At 39.0% G+C, this 25,848-nt stretch overlaps 1 protein-coding gene across 1 annotated transcript in view; it reads right to left on the reverse strand.

Annotated features, from left to right (window-relative positions):
• Nucleotides 1-25,848, reverse strand: part of dmrt1 (doublesex and mab-3 related transcription factor 1) — a 122,780-nt gene that overhangs the window by 10,915 nt on the left and 86,017 nt on the right. The window contains exon 7 of the mRNA XM_052020626.1: nt 14,419-14,563. Coding sequence (XP_051876586.1) covers nt 14,419-14,563 — 145 coding nt within the window. The remainder of the gene's footprint in view (nt 1-14,418; nt 14,564-25,848) is intronic.

Consider the following 25,848-nt stretch of genomic DNA (forward strand, 5'->3'; position numbering starts at 1 on the left):
TTCATCATTTCTGATGAAGAGTCATCAATCTGAAATGTAAAATCTGTTGCTGCCTGGCGTGCTGTGTGTTTCCAGCATTTTATGCTTTTATGTCAGTTGTCTAGTATCTGCAGTTTTTTGCTAAATATATGTTTTTTTTTGCAATTTAAAGTCAAAAAGACCATGTTTTCCCCTCTTGACAAGCCCAAGCATTTGCAATGTGTCACCCTGGTTTCACGGTTAGTTTTATTTTCTATCTTTAAACCAAAGGTTGTGGGATGGACATGAGTTTAAAGTCCAGGCTGACGATTCATTGCAGTCTGAGGGAATGCTGTATTGTGAGATCTACTCATCTTTGATGAGAAACTAAGCAATAGGGCCTGGGCAAATGCATGTTGAAAGACAGCTATAATTTTATACTGCTGATCCAAGATTGATTGCTGCAGTTAAAAAATTCTTTGCAGTTGACATTTCAGGATTGTACTATGTTGCCGCTGATGGCTGTAAATCTAAACTCCTGCTCTGTGATTTTGTTAGGTAGAGACATGGAGCTCTCTTTCCAGCTGTGAAATATCAAAGGTTTTGGAAGCTAGTTGGAAGCCGGGACAATATCAAAACATTAAGCATCAAAGGTTACGGGAAGAAGGCAGGAGAGTGGAGTTGAGAGAGAAAAATAAATCGGTCATGAGTGAATGGCAGAGCAGACTCGAATGGCCTAATTCTGCTCCTATGTCTTATGGTCTTATTAAAGGAAAATACAACCATCATTAAACACGCCTTCACATAGCCCTTGATTATACCATAGGTAGTGCCAGGATCAATGAGTGTTAGATTGCACATGCTCATTAAGACTAGCTGTTTCGATGTGGCATTTTAAGTGTGCTAAACAATAAAAGCAGCATGCAATAGTCTGGAGTCTTGGAACATCCAGTTGTAAATGATGGTGGACAGTTAAAGACACGAGGAAGACTCAGCATGCAAGTAGTAAGCAATGCCCACAAAATGCTGGAGGAACTCTGCAGGTCAGGCAGCATCTATGGAGACTATGCAAGTAGTATTGCTATGCAAGTAGTAAGCACAAGGCTGAAGCATTTGCAACCAAGTTCAGCCAGATGATCCATCTGATCTTCCTCCTGAGATTCCCTGCTGCAACACAAGTCTTCAATCAATTTTATTCACTCCTTGTAGCATAAAAAACCATTTGAGAGGACCAGCTCCAGCAAAGGCTATGGGACCAGACAATGTCCTAGCTGTATACTGAAGGCCTGTGCTCCAGAACTAGCTGCATCTCTAGCCAAACTGCTGCAGCACTGTTACAACACTAGCACCTATATGCCAATGTGGAAATTTGGCCAGGTATGTCCTGTTCACAAATCCAATTCAGCTTACAACAACCCTATCAGTATTCTCACAATCATAAGGAAAGTGATGGAAGATATCAATCACAGTGTGGTTAATCAGCACTTACACAGTAATAACCTGCTCTTTGATGCCAGTTTGGGTTTCACCAGCACGGCTTAGCTCCAGAATTCATCACAGCCTTTGCCCAAACATTGATTAAAGGACTGAATTCCAGAGGTGAGTGTTATTGCACTCAATGTCAAGGCTGCACTTGACTGAGTGTGGCGTTAAGCCTCTCTGGTAAAACTGAAGTTAATGGGCATCAAGGGGAGAACATTCCAATGGTTGGAGTCTTACCTTCAAAAAAAGAAAGATGCTTGTGGTTGTTGGAGATCAATCATCCCAGTCTCAGGACTTAACTGTAGAGTTCCTCAGGGCAGTGTCTCAGGCTCAACCATCTTCAGCTGCTTCATCAGTGACCTTCATTCCACAACAGGGCCAGAGGTGGAGAAGTTCCCCAATGTTTGCCCACCTGCTCAATTCTATTTGCGACTTCTCAGCAAATGATGCAGCCGATGTCTGCATGCAGCAAGACCTGGACAATGTCAAGGCCTGGGCTAACACGTCCCAACAACATACAACAAAAGTGCCAGGCAATGTGCACCTCCAACAAGAGAGAGTTGAGCCACCTACATTTGACATTCAATGGCATTACCATTGCTGAGTTCGTCTCCATCAACATCCTTGGGGTCACCACTGATCAGAAAATCAATTTGATCAGCCACATAAAGACTACGCTACATGAGCAGGTCAGAGGCTGGGTATCCTATGACAAGTGACTCTCTCCTTGCCCCCCCCCCCCCCAAGCCTTTCTATTATCTACAAGACAAGCCAGGAATGTGATGGAATGCTCTCCATCTGCCTGGATGACTCACACCAACAACCTGCTTAGTGATACCCAGCCAGGATGCTCAGGGCAGAGCAGCCCACTTACTTCATGTCCCATCCTCCACCCTCAACATTCATTCCCTCCGTCACTGGAGCACAGTGACTGCAGCGCTTACATCTACAAAATGCACTGCACCTATTTGCCTAGACTTCTCCAATAACACCCCCAAACCTTTGACCTCTACCATCAAGATCGACAAGGGCTTCGAGTGCCTGGCAGCAAGACTACCTGAAGGTTCCCCTCCAAGTCACCCACCATCCTGACATGGAAATACGTCGCTGGTTCTTCGCTGTAAACTGAGTATGGATCCCGGAACTCTCTGCCCATCAGCACTATGGGAGTACCTTCACCGGAGTACAGCGGTTTAAGAAGGCAGCTCACCACCACTTTCTCAAAGGCAACTGGTGATGGCCAATAAATGCTGGCCTTTACTTGCATCATGCAGATCCCAAAGAAATTAGTAAATAAAAAATGCTCTTTAGGCTGATTCACCATGTTATTGGCACTATATAGTTGCAAAATGTTGTTATTTCAGATTTCATATTATTGTTTCAGTACCTTCCTCCCATTCATATTCTAAGTTAGGGCAGGATAGCTGGTTATTTGAAATTAGAAACAAATAACTTGCATTGTGCAAAGAAGCATTTCTCTACTGTGCGCCGTCTAATCTGTACAGCATCTTGGCCAGAGGTGCAGCGAGTTCTGGAGCATAGATCTCCAGTACTACAAGCAGAATGAGGCGGACAGACCGTCTCTGGAATGTTCTATCCTAAACATTGTTGCAAAATGTGCAAAGGGAGCAGTTGCTCAATTCATAAGGTGGTAGCAAACTAATGTACTGTGTGGTTTATGTAATAGTTTTAAAGAGATGTGCACAAGAATAGTTCATTTTTAATGCACACAACTTTACAAGGTAAAGAGTGTGAGTGGTCCCAAGCTGTAAAATGCTGTCCAGATTGTAGCGGCAGTCCCGTACTATCGCCCCTCTACCGTGAGTTGTTGGTTCGAGTTGATACTGGAATCAGGACAGAAATATAATTCCTGCTGCAGGTCACTCCATTTGCAGGAGGCCCACAAATCCGAGTTAGACGTTGAAGCACGGAGGCAACTGAAGCCTTTGCCAGGGATGTGGTGTAGATTAACAGGTCGCCTTAAGGGTACACAGCGTTCTTTTTGCTAGAAGAATAACTGCCGCTAGTCTCTACTTTTCTGTATGAAACCAGATGGCTTTTAAAGTCATCTTCAGCTACATTTATAAATGTCCATGATGAATACTCATTGACACATAAACGTGTACGTTGGTTCCACATACCCTCCTCCTTTTTAAAAATTTTAATTGTATTAAAATTTACCTCACAGTTATGGTCGTTAAGAATGACTTTGTGCCCATGTAGAATAAAATAAATCCAAATAATGTCTCATTGTCTAATTCAATTTCATTGTTTTATGTATGTTTATACCTTCAATCCGGGGTAAATCATGTTATCAAGTTACTTTTAATCTGGTGGAAGGAACTGGTGAGTAGGGTAAAGGTGGGCAGTTTTGAGGACTGGGACCCTTGCAGACTTAATTCGGGAGATAGTGTCCGCGTTTCAATCCCAGATAATGAACTCAGGCCACGTGTAGGAATGTTGTGGTTACTTCACGCCGCCACACGTACCTCGTTCGTTTGCCATTTCAGTCGATTTTAAAATTAAAGATACAAACATTAAAACGGGGGATGTGGGGTGGATCGAATTTTTGTTCCAAACTGCAGATATTGGAAGGTAATGAGCTCAAATGCTCAGTTGTCAAGGATAAAAGCCAGTCTAACACAGCGGAATGGACTGCAGGTACTGCACTGCAAATGAGTGAGCTGTTCCTATGTAAAAAGCCACAGACCATTAAAAAAATGAACGGCGCCGCCTTTCCAACCGTCTCACTTCTTCTAAAAACACCGCACCGTTTGGGGTTGGTTTCGATTTACCATTTTTTTCGCATTTGTAATTTGACAAGGTCCCCGCGTTCCCAAACGTAGAGGCCGCCAGCGATTCCCTTCCACTTGACTGCGTGAGATGTTGGAGATTTAAACAGCAGCGACTTCACACACTCGAATCCCTAAACTGGTTTTATGGGAGCTAAATGAATGAGTGGTGGGATTTATTTATTTTGTTCTTCTTGTATGTGTGGTATATATCTCAGCCCGGATTGGCTGTGGGTGTAGTTTTGGGATGGTGAAATGTCCCCTGCGTGAGTCAGTATTGTGAAGGAACACCTGACACCCCGACTCCTATTTCTGCATTTCAAAAGGGTTTATTCAAGCAAATAATGGGATCGCAGCAGAAAACGTTTCCGAGCAGGAGGCAATGTTAAACTTCACCACATGAACTCCGTTTCCAGGGCTATTAAGCTTTTAATTGGAAAATAGCGGTCGGGAGTTTCAAGGTGACTATAATGGGCTAGGTGCAAATTCTGATTTGAATTGTACACATGCATTGGCAGTGACGCGAGAGGTGGTGGTTGGAGGGGTGTGGGGAATAACAGTGCAAAAGTTTAATGAGGATATTGCTGTAGTTATTTTGCTGGTATGTGGTGCGAGAGTAAAATAGTATGTTGCACTTTGATAGGCGATCTCGGCAGCATGAAATGAGAACAAAATATGTGAATTTGTTTCTTTCCCCCGAAAACTCGTGGATATGAACAACCTGAAAGATAACTTCAAAAAACGGTGTGAAGATATGAAATACATCATAACAGTGTGGTTCAGCAGGATAGCCTGCTGTTAGATTTCTTTGACAGGCATTGATAAACAGTCCATATGTCTATCACGGGATTGCATACATTAAATAACGCAGTGCTATAATAAACAGATGCTGCCCATGAAAATGACCCTTAATTTGAAATGTATGGAGCAACAACATATGCTGCACATTATTAAATAAAGGCAATAATGTTCATTCTCTGTAGCATTGGGCCGCTGCAATATAGGTTGCAATAAATGCGTGTCGTTATTCGTTGTAATACTTCCGAGACATGATTGCACATTACGTATGATCAAATCCTCCGGTACGAGCAGCAGGCAAACGGTACAATGAAAGTCGTGACAACAGATCCCACTTTATTATTTGTTAGAATGACGGTTTTCATTGAAAGGTTAAGTTCGTTTGTTACTCGGCGGGGCTCAGTGATTGATCCTCTATTCCTGTTTAAGGTATTAGAATTATGTCAAGTGTTAAGGTATTAACTTGTCATTAACTGAACGATTACGTCCAGCGCGGTGGAAGGCACAACGACATCGCTACGAACTCGTTTCAAACTCGCCAGAAATAATGTTAGTCCGCAAATCTGGCAAGTTTTATTTAACGATATACTTTACAATGCCCGAAAACAAACGACAGATTTAACACCGTGTATTTTTAAAAGGTTTTGTACGGTATTTTTGGATAATAATAGCTGTGCACGCATAATCAGCTTTTAATGAAAATATTATCTGACGTTTGAAAAATGACGGTGTTGCGACCGAATTTTAACCCCGCAAAACTTTAGGAAACTAGGCTAGACACTGATTGAACCATCAGTTGATTATCTTGGGAACAAGTTTATCAGCTCCAGTAGCATGGAAATGGGGCTCCGAGAAACGCATCAAAATAGGAGGTAATTAAATATAAAACATGCTCATGAATTCGCTGAAAATAATTTCATCAGGCCGTTTTCCCAAATGTGTAACAAAGTCTATCAGGCAACCTAAATCAGTCGCACACTGAGGTGTTATGTAAGATGCAATTCATTTCTACATTATGGGATACAACAGACGAACTCGGCGGTTGTTAAATTATTCAGAATCCTTTTTAAAAAACCTGAAACATACTCCTATTATGTTTTATATTATGCGGTGCCCTCCCCCACCCGCTTGCTATTGACACGCCCATTGCTCTATTTTATAATGCTCTCTTTTTTGCCTTTAGTTTTTACATTCACATTTGATCTTTCCCAAGTGCATTCACGCTATTTTTGTGTGTTATATCAGTCAGGAAACACTTGCCTTGAAAATTAAACACTTGGATTGCAAGTTGCACTTTGTACTATTAAACATTCAGCAGATCAGCAAAACCATCGTTTATCTTTCCCAGTTCTGACGAAGGGTCTTCAACCTGAAATGTTGACATTTTTCTTTCCGTAGATAGTGGCTGGTCTGCTGAGTGTTTTCAGCATTTCAGATTTTCAACAGCTGCAGTTTTTTTTCATCATGTAATATCGTTGTTCGGACAATAACAATGCAGATTTGCTTTCCAATTTAGCCCTCTGATGATTTTTTCAACCATAAACACACATGTAGTAACTAACTACAATGATGTGGAGTTCACAGTATTTCCCCTAATTAGGCATGTGTTGGTGTTAAGTTCTTTTTGGGGAGATCGAAGAATTGGAGGGGGGTAAAGATGTGGATGACATCAGGGGTTAGAGAGAAGATCATCTACTAGGAAAGCTGGCAGAGAGATGCACAGGGCCAAGAAGATATTGGTAGGAATGTAACCACAGGATTGATGATAAGGTCAAGGACTGTACCTAGTTGAAGCAAGTCCAGGGTAAGATGGGTCTTTTAGCTAATGCTGGAGCAAGCCTCAACCCCCAGGTTAAGACCTGATCCAGAATTCAAGACCACTATCATTTGTGAACTGCGCATTAGCAACAGTTTTATGCAAGTGGCATTATTCTTGTGCATTATGTAAATTGTTACTACTGTGCACACCCTGCAGTGTCGGTGTAAATAAATACTTTAAGTATAGGTCCTGAATCAAATCAGCAGAAATGCACTGCTTGCATATAAATGCTGATAGACTTCAAATAAAATATATAAATAGTATATAAAAATGCTGCACTATGGGAGAAAATGGCTGGACCTAGAACTTTTATCATCGGGGTTTGCCTCTCTTCCTTTCAAATGGCCTGGTGGGAAAGTCACAAGCACTGTCCACACCAACCCTGGGTTAAAATAGCAGCCCTGACCTCAGTTATAAGGAGTCAAATCCTCTGGGCAATTTTAACTCCCCTTCAAGTGTGCAGGATTAAAACAGATTAGGGTAGATTGGGTGGAAGGTCATGAGCAAACCAATCCTACAGCCTTTCTGGTCCAGCCCCCATATTAATTGTATTTAGTTTTGTATTTTGATGGCATTTAAACACAAGACCTTCTCATCTTCGCACCGACATTGTGCCTTATGCAGGGCTGTCATGCTCTTAGCTTCTCCTGAAGCAATTTTGTGAAATGTGGTTACTGTATATAAGCAATTCAGCATATTATTACCACAAGATGCCACAAACTGCTATTGAATGAACAGTCTGCTGTTGAGATAATGTTAGCTGGAACACCAAATTAAACACCCAGCTCTTCTTTAAATTGTGGTGCATAAGGACTTGTGCCCATTTTGATGGGATCAGTTTAAGCACTTAATGCAAAAGATTATTTTCACTCATGAAGCCCAAAGACAGATGCAGGAGTGTGGATGGAGATCCTCCAGATCTTTCATTGTAACTTTAGTGAGATTCTTAGAGAAGTGACATGATTTGTAGTGGATCATTAGCATTACCTCCATGAAACCCCACCCAGAATATGATCCTTCTCCCTCAACAATTTTTCTGCCAATAAAATCATGTTTCCTATGAAACATTTTCTGCTTGTGTTAGGATAAAATGAGTTCTTAACCTTCAATATATTTTTGTTAGCTGAATTAGCTAGATTTCCAAGTAATCTCAGGCCAATTTTCGAGAGGTTGGAAAAGTGGATACATGAGTAAAAGCGCATTTTAAAAATCACTGGTTTTATGCTCCAGGAATGACTCCCAGTGCATTTGACAGCTCAGTGAAAACTGGTACCATCTGGTTGCCAACAAGACCTAAACAAATCTGTTTAAATAGTTGATTTTTTCCCTCTACATATATTGTAGCAGAGAAACTCAAACACAACACACCTGTGGCACCAGAATTTTATTTCCAATACATGACTAGTGAGGCAGTGTAGTTAATTTATGTTTAAAAACTATTTTATCTAGCCCTTCTCACAACTTCTAGAATGCCCAAAACACTTTCTGTATGCAAGTAACTACTTCTGAATTAATGTAGAAAACACAACAGGGCACTACTCCCTTGGTACTGCACTAGTGCCATTTTCGATTATATACTCAAATCTTCAGTGGAAGAAATTCACAATCTGCTGATTCAGCTTCATGTATCTGATTCATAGCTGGCAACAGATTTCATTGTTATTAAGGTACAAATTGGGCAGGAGTTACACATCCATCTGTGGGAAGTGAAACAGAGTGAGTTGCCCAGCTCCTCCAGAATCTTTGCTCTGTCAGTATCTCAATGAGACTTGACAGTCAAATGAATGAAGAACATGAGTTTGTGGTACTTAGCCACTAATCATTAAACAAGCCATTTAAATTTAGGTTTGTTCAGTCATAACTGGATTTTTAGTATTAATTTCAAAGCAAAAGTTTGAAATTAATTTTAAACTTTTTCTGCTTCTAGTTCTTTCAGTCCCATGTTGCTTTGAATTTCTAAATACAAGTCATTGTAAAATAGCCCAAAGAGAACCTATGGGCAAGTTTAAGAGCAGTGAATGTCAGCATTCTTTGTTCATTGTCAGCTGCTGCTACAACAACATTGTTCCAATATCTTGAAGGGATTTAACTCCTCCCACTTTTCTCTATAATCAATGGAAAAAGATGAATAAGGAACTCTTTCCCAGTTAGCAACTGCAACTTCTTTCATGATATACACGTAGTGAAGATGTCAATCATTCATTCTCTTTTTGGGAAGATAGGCAAACATTAAATACAACATGCAATGTCATTACTAGTGTAAAACCATTCCAAAGCAAATAAAACTCAACACAAAATTTAAAAATGTGCAACACCACTGTACATAAGAGCCATTTCACAACCTCTTGTTAAAGTTTTCAGATGTCAGCAACAAACTGGCAACACTATTATTTTTGAGTTTATGGTGTCACTTGAGGTTGTTCATCAGATTATCATTGTGTAATTATCTTGACTTAATTGCTTCAATTGATTGCTTACTTTTTAAATTATTTCAGTAATTTTGTCATGTTTATGAATGATGTTAATACTAGATAGTGGAAATATTGTTATGTCTCACATATTGTATTTTGAAAATTCATACGTGCAAATTCTTGCAAATTAAAATAAAAATCCCATTCCAGATAATCTTCCTTCGGACATAAATAAGACATTATCTTTTCCTTGATTTTAATTATTTGCTACTTCCAACCAAAGAAAACTGACCCCTCAATAAAGGGGTATCTTCACACAGTGGCCATTATTTTAGTAACAGTATCACATTTCCCAGGAAAAGCTTATCCCCATTAAAACATTATTCCCAACAATTAACACTGCTTCATCAGGTTTGATGATATCATACACTTGTTACAGGAGATTTACTTTTACTTTCTGATTATGTGAATAATTAATTATTTTTAGACTTCCTTTTGCCTTAAGAGCTATTGTTATTTCTTTACAAAGTGCTTGTAACATGAAATGAAAGCACAACAAAGTACTGGCCACCCCGATTGTTCAGAACGTATTTTATTGATTTTAATAAGATACTTCAACAGACAGGCATAGTGTGAACACCGAACATCAGCTCCTACCTTGGCTCCTCTACCACTCAGGCTTGTTACACAGGGCCAGGGCACACTCTTGCTGCAGCCTGACAAGTGTGATGAAATGGTCTTTCTTAACTAAACTCGTAAACCACAGGGTAATAAAACTCAATCTTCTGTGAAATCCAATTAAGTCATTATCTGACTGATTGTATCTTTAATTGAAAACAGAAGTGACAGTAAATTTCTGTGATATATCAGGATCAATCGATACTACCATACAATTTGGTTTCAAGAAGTGATTTATAATGTCAGATCCATATAGGTAACTCAACATTATTCTCCCTAAAATCACTGGTGGATGAAATTAAGAGTAAGTGCATTTAATAAAAAAAACAAGATGGCCAAGTTATTGATTACAATGGATGTGGTGAAATCAAAGAGACATTTTTAATGCACAAAGCAAAGAAAATACAAGTAATTTCTTTTTTCTCCATTCAGCATCAAATATACATCTGCCAAAAAATTCAATTCAAAAATTTTATATGACATTAAGTCAGTGGCTACTGTGTATATCCTCAATGCTTACAATCATGTTTTCACAGATATTCAATGCAAGGATAAAAACCATACAACACAGAACCAAATTGTTCAAAAACACTTGGTAAAATGCATTAATGTAAACAACATTAGCAAAAATGATTACTGTCTAGTAACAGTAAGTAAGGCATGATTTCTTCAAGGCTTTTTATGAAAGGAAATCAGGATAGTTTTTTTTAAAGATAATATGATCATAATTTGTAGGTTCAGGTTGAAGACATTTGCTGGAACTTTCAAGTTCAGTGTGGGTGCAAAAGGGGTAACACCGAATCAGCAGCCTCTTTTAAATTTTTCTAAGTAAATAGAAAGGGAACACAGCTAGGGTTTATAAACAGGAACTGTTTCAATATCAACCTTCTGCAGACCCACCAATGCTGCAAATGTTTCACAGGAAGAGTCTGGATGAAGTGACTTCTTTAATTACACTGCTCTAATTAAAGGCCTATGAAAAGGAAATCAGAAGCAATGCTTTCTGCTTTTTCATGGGATGATAATTAGAACCAAACTTTGGGAATGGGGAAGACCTCCTCTCGGTGCAGTGGATTAAAGACATTGAAAGGACATTAGAAGATTTAGTCTGCGTGATACTTCGTGAGCAAAACCTTCTTCAGAATGCTTTCACATGAAACAGTGAATATGGAAAATCTTCCCATTGTCTACAATGTCACTAATAAAATGACAAGAAGGAATTTGTGCCAGATTTCAACAGTTAAAAGTGATTCAAAATTTTGAACGCATGGTTTTAAGACCTGCCAACCAAATGCAATGTTTTCAGCCCTTTCAAGGAAGAATGTCTAGTTTGATCAAATTTAACCCTAAAAATTCATGCCTTAACAGTAACACTTTCACAAGTAAGCAATGTTTAAAAAGTTTCTTCTGCTTATAACAAGGTTTTCCACTCCCTATATAAAAATTAAACCAGTTCATACTCCATATAGTGAGTTATCTCAATAAAGTAAAAATTAAGAACCAGAGAAAGGAATAGCTTAGGTATACTCATATTACAAGCTTAACATCAGTATGCAATGCCTGGTTCCAGCTTCATGTCATTGCTAAACTTGTGTAATGTGAATCAGGTATTAATGCCGGACTGTTTCTGAAGTCAAATGGAAAAAGCCACCCTCCTCCAGGAGTCACTTTGCTCTGGTGCCACTGCCTATAATCTATATACAAAGTGATAACTCTTTGCAGGGATGCTTCATTTGTACTGTAAATGCAACCAGGTTCAATGAATATTGCAAATACAGAACTACCATGTAAGCCTGCAATTAATTAAGAAAACCAAATTAGCACCAATAACGTACATTGTGTAAAACTAAGAGCAGCAAAAAGCCTACCACTCTATTAGGGCAGCCATTTCTGGAGTCAAGGACTCTGCAAACTATATTTCTTTACCCTTCCAAACCTCCTTTAAAGTTAACCATTTCCATGGATGTAAACTGCATGTGAAAAGACATATAACTGAATCCAACATATCTGTCATCAACAACACTCGAGTCTAAGAGAATGCGAGGGGCTTTGAGGACTTTGTGCCATGAAGTGTTTACTGTCCCAAAAATCTAATTTAAAAAATCCTTACATTACGTAAATGAGAGAAAAGTATATGTTCACATGTAGGGGTGTGCATGCATGTGCGGGTGAAGTGGAGGAGAAGAGACACACAAGATGTTCATGTTATCATGGAGGTTTGTCTCCATGGAGGTTACTGGAATGGTGGGGGTAGCATGGAGGACAGCCTTATCAGCTCTGGGGAAAGTGGCATTAATCCAGGATTTCACAGCACGTGCCCAATATAAGGCAGATGGGTTGGAGAGCACCTAAGGACTATTAGCCCCCTATGTGATTCTTAATGCCAGTGGTGATAATATGTAATACACAGATGTTGTGGTATTCCAATCATGTAATAGTTTTAATTTAGAACAAACACTAGTCTTAAGTTTGTTTAAGGTGCTGAAAAAGTGGACTTCAATGCCAATTCCTCCTGAATCTACTGTGACATAACCAGTTACAGCTTTTCTATATTCTGTTGCAAAAACTTTTCTCTCAACAAAGTAACACATATACACACACACACAAAATAAATATAAAATTAATATACATTTAGCCAAGTACAGACAACATATTAAAGCTGGAGTTTACAGACTTCAGTTCACTATTAAAATGACTCACTATATGGTTATACTGCAAATATTTTTAATTTTCACTTGCCACCCTAAACTAGTATGTGACATAAGCCTGATGAGGACAAAGTTTCAATGCCTTCAGCATCTGCTTTTGACTGTGTCACAGTTATTATATGAAATACAATACTATACATATTCAACTTATTGTACAAACATTTTAGGTTGCATACAAAGTTTGTAAGTACTGTTCTGACATTTTGAACTCTGTCGCCCTGTTTAATGATTATTCTGGAACAGAGAGGGAAAAAAAGACCATGTTGTACAAATTCAGGATCTGATTTTCAGAATGTACATGATATTAGGGGAACTATTGCTTAAGATTTTCTCTTTTGTAAACACTCACGTCTGTATCATCAGCACTTAATGGAACTGTGAAATGTAAATGAATGTTTCATGAAAAGAACATAATTCTTTATCATTGGAGAAGGTAACGTTGAGGCTTATATTTGGGGTGCGAACCTTAAACTTGGTTGGCATTGCACTTTTTAATATTTTAAAAAATAAATTATATCACAACCTAATATAAGGCACACAAAGCTAGGTCAACACACAAAATGCTGGAGGAACTCAGTGGGTCAGGCAGCATCTATGAAGGACCCACTGAGTCCCTTCAGCACTTTGTGTGTTGCTCCAGATTCCAGCATCTGCAGTCTCTTGTGTCTACATAAAGCTAGATGTTTGTTACTTTTATCTCTAGTTTGAAAGATTTAACTCAAATGTTATTAATTGTGGCAGAAATACCCAATGTCCCAAAATCAAGGGTAGAACTATACAATTTTCATAACTGTTTGGGCAACTGTTGTGTAGTTACAGTAGACAACTTGCACTGTTTGAATAGTAGGAAACTCTGTTTCTGCCAATTTGTACACCTACCTTAACATTCATCAATTTTATTGCAAATATGTTAATACTTTTGCTAAAATAGCAGAACACTGGAATTTCATATAACTATAATTTCATATGACTATTTCATGTGACTAATAATATAAAAATGGAATTTCAGACCCATAGGCTGTTCAGGATGAAAATCTCAAAATCCACCTTCAATTTTAGCAAAATATCAAGAAAAAAGCCAGAATGCCATGTAATACAGATCTACAGATGTGCATATATACTTGGATTTCAGACCATTTCAGTTGTCTTATGCTTGCTTCCCAAAGTCCCTTGACAAATCCTGATAAAATGTCAGTGACATTATTGATATGTTCTTGCTAATTTTACAGTGATTTTTGTTTTTTTTTGTCAAGATTAATTTTGCATGACCTTTGATTACAAAAGAAATATACAGTTTGTGAGGCTGAGAAAAGCTTTCAGTCCTGGTCAAGAGAGTGCACCTTGCAATGCAAAAGAAACAATAAATTTTCTATGTGGCTGATGAACAGAGACTATCTACTAATGGCCCAGATTTGTCAAACTTTTGAAAATTGGCCAATTGTTAAATAACTAATTAGATTATCTATGTGTACATGTGATCCATAAAAATTTTAAAATGGTAATTTGGAGACATAGCACAGTGTATGCAGCCTGGCAAAAAATACACAACAAGATATTTTATTTTCATTCTATCAAGTAATATTTTCAGTCAGGGTGGCAAAGGGTTAGTAATTAATTGCTCTGGCATTATCTATTGAACTGTAGTTTTTGAAACTATCCAACAACAGTGTAAGAAATACAACAAAAACCTTTTTTTCCATTGCAGCAGAGGCCTGGTTTCAGATTCATGCCTTGTATGATCCAGCAGTTTAAACATCACTGTCATTACTCACTCTGCATTCTCAATAATGGAATCGACAGAGAAGGTGCCAGACTCGGTGACAGATTCACACTCTTGTTTAATACTTCCGGTGCTGACAGGGGAACTGCTGGACAGAGAGATCAAACCTGAGTCCTGGCTACTGGAAGGTGAAAATACTGTAATGAAACAAATGGTTAAAACCTGGTTTAATATTTTCCATGCCTCCAATACTTTGGGAAAACATAGCTTTATCTCACAATAACAAGTTAGTTGTTAAACTATAAATCAAGTGATTTGTGATAGAGCAGTGAATTAGCACGATCTATCCTTTCACAGCTGGGACCTAGAATGTAATCTAGCCCAGACAAAAGGGAGGAACACTTCCAAATGCTATAGAGATCCACTTGTGAAATAACCCTGGTCCACAGACTGAACATAGGCTGACAACATAAAGCGTACACTAATTGAGTGATCTCACTTGGAGGTACCATAGGATAACCAGCAGTACGAAGCTGACATGTAAGGAATTCTCTTGTGTGATTGGTAATGGATTATTGTCCAAGAATACGATGATTGTAAGAGGGAAAATACACTTGTTCTAGAGTGTATTGTATAATACTGACCCTCGAATAGCTTGATGCTGACATTGAATGCCTTCACTGCAAAAATACTCCATTTCAATGCACTAACATCCTTCATCTTTATGAGAGCAAAAAAAAATCACTAAAGAAAATGGCAAGATAGTTGAAGGTGAGGAAGTGTATAAGATTTACAGTCACCAGATGAGTCAGTGGATTTAAACTGGATACCACTTTTGGTAAAAGCAAGGTTATTCCTATTCTGACATAAACCCTCTTCCTTTTTTATTGTAAAGTTTGGTATAGAGGCTGAACAAATTTCTCTCTAGCCACTGAAATACCACCTTTTTTTTAATTGCTAAATTTCTTTCCTTCAAGAAAAATGTGATTTGAAACGGGAATGACAGCAGATAATCAAATGATGTTTTGAAAACAATGGATGCCTTTTCCAAGAAGATGAAAATTACAGTATATGACTTGAGGTAACAGGGCAGTACAAGAAATATACTCCCTTGCAGCCTGCTACTTAGATAGCCTCCATAACTTTGCTTTTTCCCCCTTACTCAAAAAATTTCAAGTTGTTTTTTTGTTTCCTTGTAATGTCAAGAACAAATGAACGTGGTAAACTATTAAAATTTCACAGACCAGTAACTCAGCCAAGTCCCTCTGTCATCATTCCAGTCCACTTCCACACTTCATACCCCACCTAGCCCTCACCATCCTGTCTCATTCCCACATCTTCACCTACTCGCTGTCCTATGCCCTTTTTTGATCACTTTTTCCTCTTACCTTGCTCCTTGGTTGGAAACTGGCATCATTGAGCAGCATGAAAGGCCAGGAGGAGGTCAGAAATGAGTCTGGAATATATTGGGAGGTCAAAAAAGAGTAACTCTTTGCCAACTCACAGTAAACTGCACCCTCCTTTAAACGAAAATCCAAAGTGATTTCTATCTACTTCTGCTGGCTTTTAAAATTTTAGTTATGGTCGTGGTATTGACACTTTTCTGTTAGTGAAGACAAACAGAATGATTCAGATATCTGAAGTACAAGAGACTGCAGATGCTGGAATCTGGAGCAGCAAACAATCTGCTCGAGGAACTCAGCAGTTCAGGCAGCATCTGTGGAAGAAAATGGACAGATGACGTTTCAGGTTGAGACTCTTCGTCTGGATCTATTGGCCTTTTGTCATCTCCCAGGCCTAGATCATCCCTTCAGACCATAGGATCTGGGAACACTTGGGACCAAAACACACTTCAGTAAAATGGTTATTCAGGACAATCCAATGATTGTGTTGAGAAACAGAAGTTTGTAGACATTTAGCATGACTGCAAATCATAAGATACAGCAAAAAAACAAACTGCTGGAGGAACTGATGCAGGGTCCCAACCTGAAATGTAGACCATCCCTTTGCCTCCACAGATGCTGCTTGATCTGCTGAGTTCCTCCAGAAATGTTTTGGTCCAGATTCCAGCATCTTTGTACAGCATCTTCCTCTTATGATTTTCAGCTGTGGACCAGCATTACTTGTAGGGCATCTCACTTAACTCCATCATGACACTTTCAACATCAAAATGTGCTTCAAAAAAGGTTTCATTTAAATGTTGTTGTCATATATCATTAACCTACATCCACTGTTTCCAGGCAATGCATTGAAAGATGAAATGTGATCAGCTTTAATACATTTAAAGAATGTGAATGCACTCACCGTACCAAGAGTGCATTAAGATACTGATCCTTTCACTCCTAGACACTAGTTGAAAATCTATTGTTGACATTGTGGTAGTTGTGAGTACACTTGCCTATAAATCAGCAGATTGTTGGTTCAAGTCCTAGTTCACTGATTCAACACAAAAATCTAGAACTCGTGCTAAGTACCAAGGGACTACTGCATTCGGAGTTCAAGGCTTTCAAATGAGGTGATAAACTGAGGCACCGACTGGACATAAAAGATCTCTCATTCTTTAAAGCAGGGTAATTATTGCTTGTATTGTGGACAGTATTTTTCCATTGAATCAACATTAAAAATTACATTATTAAATTGCCATTTCTGGAGCCTTGCTAATGCATACTTGCTGCCTATCCTCTAAAAGTGACTACACTCAAACATATTATGTTAGCTGTAAAGTGTTTCAGGATTACATCAGCTATTTTATCTTTTAAGATGTATAGTTTGTCTGGTAATGGTTATTTGTGGAACAACTCGACTAGTTTCAATCCATCCACAGCAGGAAATTGCTAACTGCACACTAATAGCTTTAATCAGGAATTATAATGAAGGTTGGGACTGGAAAATAATTGGTATCATACTACAGTGCCAGGTGTTCTTCCACAGTTAGACTTGGGTTTATTTGGGCAGAGCAGGAAACATGCTCTATGTATAATTGTCTGAAACTCCAAAGCATCCCCCAATGCCATAATAATGCCCTTAAACCAATGAGAAGAAATAATCAGCTGAACAAAAGAAGTCACTTATATTTGAGCTACTCATTAACTCTTACCCCACCCCTTTCCCTCATTTCTTTGTACTAACCATCTCCTCTCTACTGACACACAGGAAGAGGACATTCAGTATAAATTGGCATCAATATCCTGTCCAGTGGCCTGTCCAGTACTGTACTGTTCTAGGTTCTACTCTTACAGTCCAGATGAAGGGTCTTGACCTGAAACATCAACTATTTCCCTCTGCAGATGCTGCCTGACCTGCTGAGTTCCTCCAGCAGTTTGTTTTATGCTCATTAACTCTTAGGCCATTTTGGTTAGCCCCTCTTCCATGTCTTGTATCAAAGGATACTAAGGGAACTTTCTCAGTACTTTTTTTGGTTAAAGTAATGATAAAGGTATAACACTTTAGAATTCTTTAATCAGGATGAAGGTGATCAATATATCTGCCAGTTGAAAATGTGAGGAGTGTAAATTGTTTTTATGTTTTTGAATTATCCCATTCTTTTCCACCAAACTGTAGAACAGTTACAATGGCTTAGACCAGTGGCTTGTAACAAAGATTTTGATGATGAAATTCCAAACCTAATGCCATATAGGCAAGATTGACTCTACAATGAGCTCTTTCCTAGTGAGGAGTGGGTATCTCCATTCATCAACTCCCAAATGCTATACTGTATACATTCTATAACCAAAGGACAGCAAATGCCAATGCCTACTAACTTCCCATTTTCCTCTCTTATAAATGGCCCAAACCAGAAAACTATAGGCCTGAACGATATTCATTTTAATTGATTCATAGTACAGAAAACTTTTATTAAACAGTAATGTAAAAAAAATTAATTAAAGGTGACAAGAATATGATTTCACTGACATTTTAGAAGGGTAAGCAGTGTAGCTGGTCCTTTAGCACAAGGAGGTCTCAGCTTTGACTCCAGGTCTCTGCTGAGTTAAGTGATAGCAGCTGAGATGGCACTAGATGTCTGATATCTAGGCTGCATCTCTGCTTTAGGAAGTGGAAATGGCACATTTTCTACTTTTGATTATTATCCTGAAATTCTTCCTGAATACTTATGCACATAGGCACTGGATGAGGCAGATTCGGTGCTTGGTGCAATGCCCCTGTATATCCTGTTAATCCATATTGCCTTGTTACACACGAGAGAAACATTTGAGTGAAGTTCCATAGGGAAGTGATACTTGTCTGAGTGCATGCCAGGAATCAGTACAAAGAGAAAACCTGCAATAAAGCTCATTGTGATCAACCTGAAATGTTAATTCTATTTCTCCCTCTAAGGCACAGAACAGTACAGCACAGGAACAGGCCCTTCGGCCCATGATGTTGTACCGAACTAATTAAGCTAATGACACAGAATTCTTCCTTCCTGCACAAAGTCCATATCCCTCCATTCTCTTCATATTCATGAGCTTAAGATTTAAATGCCTCTATCGTATCTGCCTCCACCACCACGGCAGCGCATTCCAGGCACCCACCATTCTATGTGAAAAAAAAACCTGCCCCTCACATCCCCTTTGAACTTTCCACCTCTCACCTTAAATGCATGCCTCTATACTAGACATTTTGACCCCGGGGAAAAAGATACTGGCTATCTAATCTCTATACTTCGCATAATTTTATAAACCTATCAGGTCTCCCCTCACCCTCCACTGCTCCAGAGAAAACAACCCTAGTTTGTCCAACCTCTTTTTAAAGCACACAGCCTCTAATCCAAGCCACATCCTGGTAAACCTCTTCTGCAGCCTCTCCATAGCCTTTATATCATTACTGCAATGGGGTGTCCAGAATTGAATGCAATACTCCAGTTGCAGCCCAACCAGAGTTTTATAAGGCTGCAACATAACTTCTTGACTCTTGAACTCAATGCAAGTATGCCATATACCTTCTCTACCACAATATCGACTTGTGCAGCCACTTTCAGGGAGATATGGACTTGGACTCCAAGATCTCTCTGTACATCAATGCACTTAAGGGTCCTGCCATTAACTGTGTAGTTTTCCTTTATATCTGATCTCCCAAAGTGCAACACCTCACACTTGCCTGGATTAAACTCCATCTGCCATTTCTCTGCCCACATCTGCAACTGATTTATATCCCACTGTATCCTTTGGCAACTTTCTACACTATCCACAACGCCACCAATCTTTGTGTAATCAGCAAACTTACTAACCCACCCACCCACCCACCCACATTTTCATCCAAGTTAATCACATATATCACAAATAGCAGAGGTCCCAGTATGGATCTCTGTAGAACACCACCAGTCATGGACCTCCAGCCAGAATAAGAACCATTGATCATTATCCCGTCTTCTATGGGCAAGCCGATTCTGAATCCAAACAGCCAAGTCACCTTGGATCCCATGGATCTCAATCTTCTGGATGAGCAAATGCCTTACTAAAATCCGTGTTGACAACATCCACTGTTCTACCTTCATCAATCACCTTTGTCACCTCCATGAAAAACTCAATCAAGTTCAAAAGACATAAATGACCATGTACCACAGACCGCTACCGATGCTGGCTAACTTGTTGATTTTGTTCTCGGCGTTTTCTGTTTTCATTTACAATGTTTTGCCTGTTGTGGGTGAAAAACTACTGGGAGATAATTTTTAGTTTGCAAACCCCTTCGTCAAATTTCTTTGCAAGTAATCCAGGCCCCAAATTGGAAGCTGGCAAATTTAATTTGTGCACTTGCCTGAAAAAAGGTTAGTCTGCACATGGAAATCAGGATCCTAACCCTAATTGTATAAACCTGACTAAAAATGGTATACGTGGGCAGAGTTTGCATCTCAGGTATTTTAGAGACTTGAGGTGACTAAATTGCAGCTACCAAACTTTCGCCATTACTTTTCTGTAAAGCTGGAAGGATGAAAGTGGGCAGATGCCAGCCTGATCTTGGTTCCCTCTACATCATCATCTTGGGGTCCTCCCTCCCTGTAGGTTGATTCAGGATTTGTGACAACCATAAATCTTCAGGCCCCAATCATGGAGATGCGCAGCAATGGGAACCAGCAGTGTGCTTGTTTCAATCAATTGGACCACAATGCTGAAATTGGCCCAGAGCTCTCACAAGCATCTTCAAAGTGCCACCCATTTGGTTCAACAATCTGATATGTGCATTCTTTGGGAAGCGCCTTCAAGAATGACAGGAGACGCAAAATAAAGTGTTTACTACTAATGACTCATCTACCACTATTACATTAAAGAGGTGGATCACAATCTTATTTAAAGCAAAGAAAGATTATAGCCTTAAAATTTCTTACCACAGCAGGTAAATCAGCATGGTTAATTATCTCAAAGAAAGAAAACATTTGATTTTTGCTGCTGATTCCTGAAGCTCAAGAATATTTATTGAAATATCAAATTATTGTCGTTTGGTTAAGTTGTTAAGTTTTTTTTTCCAGAACCACAAGATACTTGTCTGTGACTTACGGCTGGCAAAATAGCACAATAAAACTAAGAAAAATTGAAACTAACCATGCCACAATAGTTGTGCACCAATAATAACCTATCAGGTTACTGGCCACGGAAGATACATGAACCAATTGAAGGGTTCTTGACCCACCTGACCTTTACAAATAACAGCTGAGTTCAAATGCACCCACACCTCATTTTCTTGCTTGGTGTGAATGTAATTATGGTGCAGCCACAGTGGTAATTTTTCTCCTCATTAACTTCCTGATTGGTTTCATCCTCAGGCTCCCATAAGGCTGCAGTCTGTCAACAACTGCAAGCAGCCAATCATTTAACACTAATGTTTATGTAACTAAATGCAAAAGGTTCTGGCAGTGTTGTCTGTACAAATTATAATAGCACACAGGTACATTAAAGCCCTGGTGTTAATTTGGCTTGTGTTCATCAAGAGCAAATCTATGATGCAATTAGTAAAGTACACCAGCAGTAGGATGGTTTGCACTAAGCTAAATCACCTCAGGCAATACAGCACTTTGGTGTAAGTGTCAGCTTATTGTGTTTGATTATCTGCATTCTACCATGTAATGTAAATTAGTGTCAAGGGACTCACCGACAGAACTGAACAGTTTACAGGACTGCTCCATTGTGTAATAGATAAAAGGGCCATTGAGTCCATGCACATTTTTTGAGCTTGTACAGACAAAACTACCTTTGTTACTCTGTTTAGCAACTATTACAGCACCAGCAATTGGGGTTCAATTCCCGCTGCTGTCTGTAAGGAGTTTGTATGTTCTGCCTGTGATGAGCGGGTTTCCTCCGGGTGCTCCAGTTTCCTCCCACGTTCCAAAGACGTATGGGTTAGTAGGTTAACATGGGTGTAATTGGGCGGCACGGGCTCACTGGGCCGGAAGGGCCTGTCACCGTGCTGTATAAATAAAGTTTTAGAAAGACAAGCAGATATATATAAATATACCAAGAAATTGTACCCCACTCATCCAATAAACGATGAGGATGATGCATCATTTTGGCAAGGTAACACAAATAATAAAAGCAACATTTTACATACTTAAAAGTGAGTATAATTTATTGTCTGAAGCAAAGATCACACTTTTATGCAATGGCTCCCTTGGTCAAATAGCTTGCTATAGCTCATTCTCAGGGACTAGATATGATGCATTTCAATGTGGTTGATGAACTGCAAGGTTATGACCCATTCTGCTTCACCTCTGCATGAGTTACCATCTTTAAGAGGAATTACTCTGTTGCGGTGCAGGAAAGTGTGATTTCAGCCAAGGCTCACTGAAATTAATCTTATTGTTGGATCAGTAAATTGTGAGCTCAGTATCAATTCCAGAGCATTTAATTCAGGCTCATGCTTGTCTTCAGTGCAGTCCTGAAGAAGCAGGACTGTTGCAGGAGGTAACTTCTGGGCAACACATTCAACTGAGTTCCTGACTGCCTTTCAGTTCAACATAATGAAAGATTTCACAGCACTATTCAAAGAAAAGCACACACATTCTCTTTGATATCATGGCTTTAATAATCATCACTAATACTGATTATTTGGTTTACCTTATCTTGGTTTGAGAGACATTACTGTGTAAATAATTACAATAATGATAGGGATGGTGAACTAAAAGTTACACCTGAAAAACACACTGATGTCACAAAGGGCTTCTTTTACTTCACTGAGTTTGTGATCTTTGTTGTACCATCTTGCAAAAGACTGAATGAAGGTCTTGTATTTTCCAAGGTTGAGAAGAATTGAGGGTAAAATGATCAGAGGGAAAGACTTTGCTATGCTGGTCATCTACAGCATTCCTAGCAGCTAATCCAGCAGCAAGAATGACACTGGCCTACAAGTAGATGGTCAACTTGAACAGGAAAAAGGTGGTGGTTTCACTGCGATTAGTCACAGTCACAGAGCTATACAGCACAGAAACAGGCCCTTCAGCCCAACTGGTCCATCCATGCTAATCCCATTTGTCCACATTTGGCCCATATCCCTCTGCACTGTTCTGTCAAACGCCTTGTACATGATGTACTTGTCCCTGCCTCTACCACCTCCTGTTCCACATACCCATCACCTGCTACCCTGCCGTTATAAGACTATTGAACAGTGCCCAGTATAATAAGATGGACTCTTGACCTCAATCTACCTCGTTGTGACCTTGCACCTTATTGTCTGCCTGCACTGATTAGAAAAATGAAGTATTTGCCCAACAAAAAAGTAACATTGAAGTGCTATTAGATAAAATTCAGACTCTAGATTTGTTAAAAAAATACAATTCTTACAAACAATCTGGAATGAGAATTTTATCTAACAGTCACAACAATCATTCTTGATCTTGTTTCAGTTAAAAAATAGACTGGAAGAGTAAAAGTCATATCATCCTTCAAAGCAAAATTCTGCTATCTGTATGTACGTCATGTACAAGTAAAGGTTTTACATTAGGTAAAAACTTCAGAAATTAACTGAATGGGGGTTTAAAAAAACTATTTTAGTTTGATTCACTAAGAATTAATCTACTAGATTCAGATCTGGGGTTCTAGCAAACACGCTACGATCCAAACTCAAATCTATCTTCTCTCACTCTGTTTAAGTGCAATATTCCAACATCACATGTGGAGTAACTGTGCAACATTCTGAGTTTCTGCTGTAATGCAGCGTCCATATTTCACTAAAAGTGGCTATGCAAATGGATAAGGTGGTAAAGAAGGCATATGGCATGCTTACCTTCATCGGTAGGGGTGTTACATATAAGAGTAAGGAAGTTATGCTACAGCTATATAAAACTTCAGTCAGACTGCAGTTGGAGTATTGTTTGCAGTTCTGGTCACCCCATATTAGGAAGGATGTGGAGACTGTGGAAAGGATACAGAAGGGGTTTACCAGGACGCTGCCTAGATGAGAGATTATGAGCTATAAGGTTAGACAAACTTGGGTGATTCTCCCTGGAGCATCAGAGGCTGAGGGGAGACCTGATAAAGGTTTTTGAATTTATGAGAAGCATAGATAGGGTAGACAGTCAGAATCTTTTCCCTAGGTTAGAAATGTCAAACAACAGAGGACATGCTTTTAAGGTTAGAAGGGGGAAGTTTACAGGCGACATGAGGGGCAAGTTTTTTTATGCAGAGAGTAGTAGGTGCTGGTGTAGTAGTGGAAGCAGGCAGTTTGGTGAAGTTTAAGAGGCTTTTAGGTAGACACACGAATAAAAAGGGAATGTAGGGATATGGATGATACAAAGGAAGAGTGCATTTTGTATAAAGTGGCATCAAGATCAGCACAACATTGTGGGCCGAATGGCCTGTCCAGTGCTGTACTGTTCTATGTTTCTTAACTGAGATGCAGAGCATCAAGATTCAAAAGCAGACTCAAGGTACTGATATCATAAAATAGTTACCAACTTCACAAAGTTAAAATTTTTATAAGGGAATGGGTCAGACTTAGGAAGAATCTGGAAAGAATGACTGTAGTATAAGGTAGTTTAATGAATCCTCTAACTACAAGCTGGGGTCTGCACCATAGTTGTGGAGTCAGGAAGTTCACATACCTAGAGAATTGCCAAACCTGTGGTACCTTCAGCAGATGCTTAAGGCCTATGGCCCAAAGCAGAGTGGCTATATTTCTAATGAATGCTCACACTACTGTTATGGAGGCCTGGCATTCCAAATGTCACAAATAAATTCTGGGGTGTTTCTATTTGGTTAAAGAAGGGTTACAGCCGACTTTGAGGATGGATTCTAAAGCTTCAGAAAAGCCTCCTTTTTTGATGAGGCTATACATAAAAAGCCTTTAACATGACCAATACGATTTTTCTCCCATTTCTCATAAAACATCTACCTTTTTCACAGGTAGGAATGTTCAGTGTCATGCTAAGCAAAGATAAATCATCCATTTCACAGTTACTTTATCCTGACATTCTGACACTTCTCTATTTTTGACTGATCAGTAGTCACAGGGGTTTAAGTGACTTGAACCAGTCCTTGCTTCTCCTGACTATCAGGTTTCTCACAACCCAGAAAAGCAGCATAACCCTGGAAGACAGAATAAATATGTAGCAAAGAGCTTCACTTTAATTTTTAAATGACTAATCTACTCATTAGAAGCAGATTGGTTGCCCATCCCAAGCCTTGTCTTTGTAAAATCTGTGTGGACTGGCAGGGGATGGGTTTGTTATTTTAAAAAATTCAATGTTTCACCTGCAACTAATCAAGCTATTTTTTAGCTTTAAAGTTACCTAGGAATCTAGTACATAGCTCTAAGATGTTTGCTGTAATTTTTTTTAGCTAATTATAGCCACTTCTTGCGACATGTTACTTTGATACTCGGTTAAACAGCAGCAGGAAAACAGATTAATTCAATAATGGCGAGGTGTCATCCCACACTAGTGGGTAATGCAAACATTCATCTGAAAAGCCCCAGTAACTCTTATGATTGTTGTCATAAAACTGTTTTGCATCAGTCAAAGTGAAAGAAAAATCTAATTCCTTAGCCCCTTGACGCCCACTAAGAAAAACTGGGAGGCCAGAATTGTACATTATAATGAAATGTTACGGCAGGAATGAATCAGGTGGATGTGACAGCTTCAGTAGAAAAAAGATTGGAATAAAAATTAAAGCAAGGAAAGTCTGTGCCAAGACACCAACGTCAGTATGCCGAGCCCACTTCCAAGTATTTCAGGAGAAATTTGATTTGATCTTCCCTCCGCTAACCCACCTCTCCACCCTACTTAATTTGCTAAACAAAATATGTACTTCAGTTCACTCTGTATACTACATATTCACCCACATGTGTAATACACCACAGTTCTGTAAATACAGTATTTTAAAGCATTTTACTTTTTATTTTTGCTGTTATAAAATACATGCTTGAGCTGACTATGATTCATCTCTGTTAACTGTCTTTCAGCAATCTTGTCACTCACATTGATCCAAATACATGTAAAAGCTAACAACTCAGATTCATTTAGTGGGGACTGGATGCTGAAAGGAATAATAATGTAGAG

Source organism: Pristis pectinata, chromosome 7 (assembly GCF_009764475.1).
Source record: "Pristis pectinata isolate sPriPec2 chromosome 7, sPriPec2.1.pri, whole genome shotgun sequence".
NCBI classification, from domain to species: Eukaryota; Metazoa; Chordata; class Chondrichthyes; order Rhinopristiformes; family Pristidae; genus Pristis; species Pristis pectinata.